We start from the raw sequence: 9,568 nt of genomic DNA, 5'->3' as shown, positions 1-9,568 counted from the left end.
TCTGAGATCATTTGATGCCTTAATTGACAGCTCCTGTTACTACAAAGTGTCTCTGGTGACACCCTGCAAGTCAAGGATTAAGAGCTTAAATTACTTTATTCCTGTGTAAATCTTTTACCTTTATATTTAGAATATGATCTAACACACCAGTGTTCTGTTCTGACTTGCCTTTACATCAGAGCTAGCAATTGTTTGGGTAAGGAGGAGAGTCCAGGTTGCCAAGGAGCTGCAGAACATCATTTCAATGGCAGAACAATCAATGAACACAATCAAGCTGAACGCTGTCAAAACAGCTCAGGGTCTCTTTTTATATTATTTAAAAAAAAAAAAAAAAAGGAGGGGCAGGCATGGGGACAAAAAAAATGGACACATCTGAAGTTCAAAAGTGTTCATTTTAAAACATGCAGCTAAAATAATCTATCACCACCTACAAATTATGCTAATCACAGGGTGGGGGATGGGAAATTCAGTTAAAAAATATACAGTAGGAAGGTATCATCAAGATTTATAACAAAAGCTAAATTAGGAAATTCAGTAATTTTTTTGTCAATTCTGTTCTGTGAAAGGTTGCACAATCAGTCCTAATATGGAAATTCCATTCAACAATACTGTCAGATTAGTCACTAAAAACAACCTCTACCCTTGAGGAACAAAAGTAGCAAAGATTCTACACCTGACTGAAGTCTCTCATTTTACTTACAGTGCAGAAGAGTTATGCATTCCTCAAATGCCTTGACACAGTAACAGCAAGTCCTGAAGGTAGTACAGTATTATTAAAATTTTAAATTTTTTTTCCTCCATTTGAAGGAGGAAAATTCACAAGTTTTATTTATCCCTCTATTTTTTAAGAAGTTACTGAAGTTGGGGATAATGAATGATGAAGGAGAAAAGACAAAATGCTTATTCAACAAAACTTATTTGAGAGGATGGTTCATTTGTCTTTGAGATAAAACAAATACTTCAGTAGAATCCTTTTATTAAAGTTGTATTTCTTACACTAAATAGCTGCAATACATCTCCTTTAACTTATAAATCTATATGTGAAATATTGTTCTTTACTGCAAACTCTGATGTGCTGCATTATGTTCACCAGAACTTGGGAATTGAACCGTGGTTTTGTGCAAGTTAAAGGAGTTAACAAGCCCGGAAATGACAAAATGTGATGAAAGCTGAATTCATGTCTGGAGTAAAGAAAAAAGGCCACAAAGTTGGGCATCTGAACTAGAAAATGACAGGTTTTTGTGACACATTTTAGCCTCAACAAAGTTGTTGAATCACAGCAGTTTAGTGTTCTCAACTCCAGAAGAGTGGTACACTGATCATTCTTCACTTTTGTTTATGAATATTACATATAACCAGTGATGATGCCTAAACAAACTGTGACAATAAAACCACAACTTGAAAGCAGTCAAGCTCTTTGGCATGGTGGAAACATCAACCCTCTTACAATTTCAGGATAATTTCCAATGGCATATTTTGAAAAAAAAAAAAGCAAATTAGCAAATTTACAGCAATTTTACACTTGACAATAAATTAGTTCCCACCTGGAAAGGCCTGCTGCTTCTATAGATATTTCTCACAGTACACAAGCTTTCTTTTAAACCAGAGGATAGTTTCAGCAGGCCCTAAGGCCCTTTAGTGTACCAAGTAAAGCCTTTAATGCAAGTATTACCATCAGTTTAGTGAATGAATTACCAGTAGAATTCAAAACAGAATCAAAACCTACATCTTTCCTGGCCTGTGTAGCTTCAAAATGTCTGCAATTCTTGTTTCAGACACAGAAGAAATACTTATCAATTACTCTAGTTACCTAAAAAATTGATTATATATAGACAGCATATAAAAGTACACTAACTTTGTATAAATCAAGATTTTATGGTTTATTGGGGTTTTTTTACAATTTTTGTGGGGGATATTTTTGGTGTAGCTTGACCTGAAATCATTAAGACATATCTACATCACTTTTTTCAAGATTCTTTTATCACACAGTGATCAATTTTTTACATTCATTTTCTGTAGATCTCTCCATTCCAGTTTTCCAGAGTTCATGAGTACTGACATTACTGAGGAAGCACAAGTTCAAACACACCTATACAAACAAGACAAACTAGACAAAGTATTGCAGATAAGGCTACATTTTTTTTCTTTTTTTTAATATCTATAAATTTGTTTCAACCAGGCACAGAGAACTTTGCAACACAACATTGAAAGCCATCTATGATAATCTTTGCAGCTCAGGTATTTGCAGATTTCCCAGTCAAGCACTCGCCCCTACAGCTTCAACAACGTATACACTGATCTTTGATTTCCTCAGCACTGCAAGTGAATCATCCCCAAACACAGTGGTTCTAAAACCATACCATATTTACCAGAGTTAGACTACAGATGGGCTAATAATGGCACCACATCCTCTTGAGCTGTGTGCTTTACTTCAAGACAGAGCTGGCTGCTCCGAGGCAGGGCTCACTCACAGCAGTGACAAACATGCACAGCTGAGCCGAGCACAGGCCATGGCTGGGCACAGCCTGGGGCACAACAGGGAAACGTGCTGGTCACAGCAACCAGGGAACCAGGACTTGCACACATCACTTAAGAAAAACTGCATTGTCAAACTATACTTTTACATGAAGTTCAAGCACAAACTTTTTCCCAATATTCCCAATTTGCAAGAAAGGTCTGAAGGACACATCCCCAAACTTTAAAGGTGTTTAATTCTGCACATTCAATTCCACGTTAAATCACAAAATAAACACTCGCTTTTCGCCTGTTAATTTAACAAAAAACCCTTACAACTTAAGATTAGCAAATACATTCCTATCTACAGCCTCATGTACCATTACTAATTATAGGTGTCATTAAAGAAATGCTGTCAAAACATACATACAATAGATACTGTGGGTAAAGGGCACAGTGAACACATTTCATTCTCTCTAACAAATAGCTAGTGATTATGGGCAGTGTTTTAATGCTGATGTTAAAAATTACACGATTCTTATTCTTCCAGTCCTGTATTACTTGTAAGAAGAATTACAATTTCAAAAGTGCACATACAGCTGTGAGAACAGTGGGAGGGAGGACTGTGAAGAGTACAAATTAGTGCTTGTTCCACATAGGTGCTGCTATAGGTCCCTGTGGAGCCCTTTCAACGGTCACAAATTCTTCAGGGTTGTCAAAAGCTTCGTAGTGAACGAGTAAGTCTTGAATAGCACACTCCTCAATCTGGAAAGAAAAAAAGAGCATGGATGTCAGTGTCAGGTCTACATTTACTTTACTGGTCCTGAATGCATCACACCTCCTAATCAGGAGGGAGTAGTAGATGATACATTCTTCAGACAGCTTGAAGAAACCTCATGTGTTCAGGCCCTACTCCTCATAGGAAACTTGAGGCACCTTGATATCTGCTGGAAAGGCAAGAGAGCTGGACACAAACACTCTAAGATACCTCCCCATTGGTGAAAAATTCTTAACACAGATGATGAAGGAGGTGATCAAGGGAGACATTCTGATGGATCTCATATTCCCAAAAAAAAAAAAAAAGGACTGGTCAGGGATGCGAAGGTTGAGGGCAGCTGAGGGCAGCCTTGGCTGCAGTGACAATGAGATGCTGGAGTTCAGGGTTCTGAAAGCTGGGAACAAGAGAAATAGCAAAAAACTTGAGACTTTAGAAGAGAAGACTATGAAGGCATCTGCTTAGAAAAATTAATGGGATTTGGCCCCAGAAAGAAGAAAGTTCCAGGACTGCTGGTTGACTTTAAAGATCACCTCTGCCAAGCTCAAGAACAGGCCATGCCAATGAGCTTCCTAGCCAAATAAGAATGGCAGGAGGACTGCACAGCTGAAAAGAAGAGCTCCTGACAAAACCCAAACAAAAAAGGAAGCATATAAGATGTGGAAGCAGAAAAAAGTCACACAGAAGGAGAACAGAGACACTGTGTGACCACAAAGGACAAGAATTAAGAAAGTTAAAGGCCATTTGTGGTGAAATCTGGCAAGGAATATGAAAGGCGGCAAAACAGGCTTCTACTGCAAAAAAAGACAACATGGATCCACTACTGAATGAAAAAGACATGGAAAAGGCTGGGGACCTTCATCTTGGTTTTAGGTGTAAAGATCATGTCTCTAGCAATGCCAGGTCCTGGAGATCACAGCCAGCCAAAATGACTGCAAGACCACTTTTAAAAAAACCTTTGGAAAATTATTGCAATAAGGTTGATTCCTGAGGACTAGGAATCAAGTGTCATTCCTACCTTTAAGAAGGGCAAGGGAATCTGAATGACCACTAGGTGCTTCCTGGGAAAATGGTACTGCTTAAGTACTAACTAAGAGTTTAAGTGGACAAGCTTAAGAACAGACCTCATAAATGCAACGTGAGACAGACAAAACTGGCAGAACTGGCGATCTCAAAGAGGCTGTGACCAGTGGCACAAAGTCCACCACACCAACACTGAGACTAGGACCAGTACTGTTTAACAGCTTCATCAATTACCCATCAGTTACACACAGTGCACCCTCAGCAAGGTTGCAAGCAGAGAATGGGAAGGAGTGGTTGATATACCAGACAGCTGTACTGCCAGAGAGACTCAGAAAATGCTGAAAAAATGGGCTACAAAGAATCTCATGAAGTTCAAGAAAGGGAAACATGAAGTCTAGCACCTGGGAAGAAAAACCCCAGACACCAGTACACACTGGGAGCTGACAAGTTGGGAAGCAGCCTGGCATAAAAGGAGCTGGGGTCCTGATGGACCATTTAGCTTTTTAGCCAGCAGTGCTCTCATACTGCAAAGAAGGGTGACAGCCTCCTGTGCTCTGTGAGGGACAGCATTGCCAGAAAAATAAGATTACACTTTCCCTCTACCCAGCACTGGCAAGACACACTTGAAATGCTGGGTCCACTTCTTGATCTCCCAGTATGAGAGAAACATGGGACAGAATGAACAGTCCAGTGACATGGCTTAAAAATGATTAAGAGCCCAGTGCATCTGACACTGAGGAGATGCCAAGCACACTGCACTTGTTTAACATGGATAAAAGAAGGCTTCGAGTGATCATATCAAAGTGTATAAATACCTGCTAGGAGAGAATAAAGACAACTGACCCATGCTCTTCTAAGTGGTACCCAAAGACAGGAGAAGAGGCAATGGGCACAGACTGAAAACAGAAAATTGCATTTAAAAATCTTTTTTCATGTGAGGGTGGTCCCTGGAACAGGTTTTCTAGGGAGGCCATTAGTCTTCATCCTTGCAGATAATCAAAGGCTGTCTGGCTTTGAGGAACATGCTCTAAACCTCCTCTGAGCAGGGGTTTGGATTAGACAATTTCCAGGGGTTCATTCCAAACTCAACCGTTCTCTGAAGCTGCAAATACATTTATCACATTTATCAGCCATTTTAACTTTAACAGACCTTATCAAATAGCAGTGTGAAGTTATTATTAAATTATATTTGCTATCACTATGCAAATGACATGTACTAATACATAATTAATACTAATAACTGACCTCTGAAAGAGCCATTGGAAACTCCTTGTGCTACTTTAGAGCAGCAGTAATTTAGCACTTTACCTGGATCAACGCCAAAGGTTTTTCTCTACTCCTAATAAGAGCAGCTTCCTGCTGGAGCTCCTCCTCTACAATAGCTGAGAACATGACAGGTGCTGTCACAGGAGAGCTGGCTGGTGATGCTGTTGACCAAGGACTGCAAAAAAAGAAAAACCAAACAACATTATGAGGCAACATCAAGGTCAGCACAACACACAGTAAAAAAGTTCCAGGACCCACGCCACTACCAAACTTACTTATGACTCTCCAGCTGTGGAGAATCCAGAACATGGTCTTCCAGACCTGGATTACTTCTAGTGTTGCACCTGGAGAGAGGTAGGAAAGGAAAGAAAAAGTCATTGGCAGAGCATTCTCCTACATCATATTGTGAAATACAAAATTGCAGTAGGAAATCACAACAAATGTGTAGGATTTTTACAGAGGAAAGGCATTAGGATGTAATGTGGAATTTGTTTTTAAGTGAGATACCAAGACTGAAAAAGACACTGATTCTCATTTCTAACTACCAGACCCTAACAGAATTTCATCTTGGGCATTAATTCTGGCATTTCCTAACATTTGAGGATTTGATAAAAGGAGTTTTATTTCTGATTATTTTAAAAAAAAGGCTCTTTTGCTTTTTTACATGTAAATTAGCCAACTGAGCTATGCCCTAACAGCACTATCCATAAAAGTTAGCAATTAATATGAATGAACAAAAAGTTCAAGTTAAAAGGATAAAGAATCAAGATAAAAAACTGAACTGCCCTGCATTCAAAGTGAGTGGTTCATGCAAAAGAGTCAGTGCTACAATCTCACTAGAGTAAATTCTTTGAGTGCAAACCCAGAAATTATGAAATTTCTGTACACATCCTGTAGCCACCTCTCACATTCACAACAACAGCATAAAACTAAAATTACAGAATAGAAAAAAAAAATCTTGAAATATTTATAAAGTTCCTGACAGGAAGGTATTTTATTCAGTTGCAAAATGTTAACCTCTCAACAAAAAGAAGCTCACATTTGTTAAACTGCATTCATTAAGAGACAAGTGTATTTGTTAGAAAAATCCTACGCCAGTAGGAAGAGAGGGCCCTATTCTCATGATTTAATACCTATCTTTGACAGAATAGTTTTGCAATTTCCAGAACCTTAAAAAAGTATTACAGCATAAAGTGACATGCTGGCAAACATTTTTTGAATTATTCTATGGCACTGCAAACAACTCTAAGGGTGTTGCTGTTTAAATAAATCACTCTCAATTTTCTTTAATGCTTTGGTAATCCTTTGTAAGTGACCACAAGCTCTTGGATAAAACAGAAAAAAAATCTATAGAAAGTTAAGAGAATTCCAGTAACAACCAAGTTCTGTCTGAAATATTTTCCCCAGAACACAATTCCAAGGATAACAAAAAACATGATTCCTACCACTAAGCAGTAAGGGCAAGATCTCAAAAAATCTGAAATCCAACATCCATCATCAAAAACGGATTTAAATTAATCGTGTTGAGTTTTTTGTCACAAAACATAATTTTTTCCCACAACACAAACAATGCACATTGCCAGGTCATGCATCCTTGTTCTCAGTCTGAAAAATATGAACTGAGTAAATGGACTACAAGATGGGTGGAAAATGGTCTGGAAATGGATTAGCTGTACAAAGTCCAACTGGAAACCAAGTACTAGTGGGGGTCCTCAGGGACTGGTACTGGAACCAATCCTGTTAAGCATCTTTGGTAGAACAGAATAGAACAGAACAGACCCTCAGCAGGCCACAGCTGGCTGTGGAGAGGTTGGGGATGGTGCATATTCTGGATGTCAGGCTGCCTTTCAGAAGCCCTCAAGAGGCTGGGAAAATGGGCAACTGAGAACCAATGAATTTCAAAGGCAAGTGCAAGGTCCTGTATTGGGAAGAGAACAGCCCCATGAGGCAGTACTGGCCAGGACTGACTGGCTAGAAAGCAGCAGAGAGAAAGCAGAACCTGCAGAGTCCTGGCTGACAATAAGTGGAAGATGTTACCAGCCAGTGCCTCTGCAGCAGAGAAAGCCACCTATGTGCTGGGCTGTGCTAGCAATACTGCAGCAAGGCAGGCAGAGGATGTTGTATTTCTTCCTCTACATACAGAGTATCATCCTCAATTTTAGCTCCACAATAGAAGAAGGATGCTGTTAGGTTGGGACGGGTCCAGAACTTGGAAGAATGTGTTTTCTTAATGCTAAAGTGAGGCACTTAAACTGCAGGACAGAGAAAGATGAAGCAAGAATCTTCTTAGAAGAGCACAATGATAGATTAAGAGGCAACATACACAAGAGGTAGAATAGTAAATCTCACACAGATAAAAGGAAAAATAAAAATACCATACAGAGATTATTATCCACTGAAACATGCTGCCCAAAGAGTCTGGGGTATCTTCTTGGAAGCAGTCACAACTCAACCAGGCCACATCCTGAGTACCATGATCTAGTTTCACTTATTTTGAGCAAGAGGCTAAACTATAGAATCAAAATTATTCTGTGATTTCAAAGCAGGGCACTATTTTTCTGCTGCATCCAGCTCTGAGGTTCTCAGCACAAAAACCACATGGACTTAGTCCAGAGGAGGCCACCAGGAAAATCAGAGGTATGGAGCACCTCTCCATCCAGGGAAAAGCTGAGAGAATTGGTTTGTTCAGCCTGGAAAAGAGAAGGCTTCAGAGTGACCTAATTATTGCCTTCAAATACATGAAGGAACCCTGAAAGAAAGATGGACAGGGATTTTTTACAAGCACATGTAATGTCAGGACAAGGCTTCAAACTGAAAGAGTACAGGTCTAGTCTAGATTAGGAAAACTTCTTCACTGTGAAGGTGGTGAGGCACTGGAACACGTCTTCCCCCAGGGAAGCTGTGTGTGGATGCCCCATCCCTGCAAGTGTTCAAGGCTTTTACTGCACTTAAAGATAACAACATTGAAAAACAGAAAAGAACCAAAGAAAAGGAAGACAAAGAGGAGATGAAGGCAGCCTTCTGTGCTTTTATACTGATGTTAAATCTCAATTTCATCTCTTTTTCCACCTGCTTTTATAATACTCACATTCCAGCACATTTGACAGTATCTGATTTGACAGCTACACTCTTCTTCCCATTCCCAATCCAAAGAACTCACAGCACTACTATAAATGAACCCAACTGGATTGCTACACTTAACAAACGTGCTGACTTCTACATAAACAAACAAGCCAAAAAACCCAAATAACAACTAAAAAAATCACCTGAGCAGGCATTTCCCAAAACTGGAATTAATAGTTCCAGCATCACAGTATGCTCTAGTGATCAATTAAAGCATAAGTAAATACCTTTATCATCTCCCTCAGTTAAAGTCAATGGGGCTTTAAAATGTAGGAAGAAGTCCAGGTATTTTGAAGCTGTTTGTACATACATACATCTGTGTTCCTTGCTAACAAGCTTGACTGCTAATTCAGTCCAGATATTAAATCAACTGCAGATATTTCAACATTCTAAATTAATTCCTCAGCTGGCATCAAAATGACTAGAAATGCAATACACAGGAAATGTGAAGCTAGCATATACAGAAAAATGGAAAAAGAGCCACAAAAACATAGAACTTGGAAATCTGGAAGTCTTAGAAATTAAGACTGATGCAGACACATAAATGGTTCTGCATGGAAATAAACCAGCCAAGTATCCTCAGTACTGAACCAACCTGATTAACTCAGTTGGCTGAACTTGCCATGACTCTCGTGCAGCCACCAAAATGTCCCAGCCCTGAGCCCCCTAGTGTTTCTTGAGTATTTGTTCATGAGACACCAGGTCAGGTTTGGTGCCTCCCTGATCTAATAACTGCTCTCAGAAAAAGAACACAAAGCCTGGTCTCCTGCAGAACCCTCCTGGGTTTTGCTATACCATTTGAGTCATGAGCTCATTATTAGCCATGACAGAACTAGGCCATTCCCACACGAAGCTGCAAACACTTGTTTCCACTAAGACGCTTCCCTGCTCCCTGGAGTAACACTGTGAACACAACTCAGGCAGCCA

At 39.5% G+C, this 9,568-nt stretch overlaps 1 protein-coding gene across 3 annotated transcripts in view; it reads right to left on the bottom strand.

Moving 5' to 3' along the window:
• Positions 1–1,886: 1,886 nt before the first annotated feature.
• IBTK (inhibitor of Bruton tyrosine kinase) overlaps positions 1,887–9,568 on the bottom strand; it is a 52,921-nt gene continuing 45,239 nt past the window's right edge. For all 3 annotated transcript variants that reach the window (XM_054279772.1, XM_054279773.1, XM_054279774.1), the window contains exons 27-29: positions 5,794–5,862; positions 5,561–5,693; positions 1,887–3,219 (exon numbers count right to left, since the gene is read on the bottom strand). In XM_054279772.1, coding sequence (XP_054135747.1) covers positions 3,094–3,219; positions 5,561–5,693; positions 5,794–5,862 — 328 coding nt within the window. In that variant the 3' untranslated portion in view covers positions 1,887–3,093. The remainder of the gene's footprint in view (positions 3,220–5,560; positions 5,694–5,793; positions 5,863–9,568) is intronic.

Source organism: Melozone crissalis, unplaced genomic scaffold (genome assembly GCF_028551555.1).
Source record: "Melozone crissalis strain CALT ecotype California unplaced genomic scaffold, PUWL_Pcris_2 ptg000027l_1, whole genome shotgun sequence".
Lineage (NCBI taxonomy): Eukaryota > Metazoa > Chordata > Aves > Passeriformes > Passerellidae > Melozone > Melozone crissalis.
The sequence above is the reverse complement of the archived record's forward strand: the minus strand, read 5'-3'. Positions and strand labels throughout refer to the sequence as shown.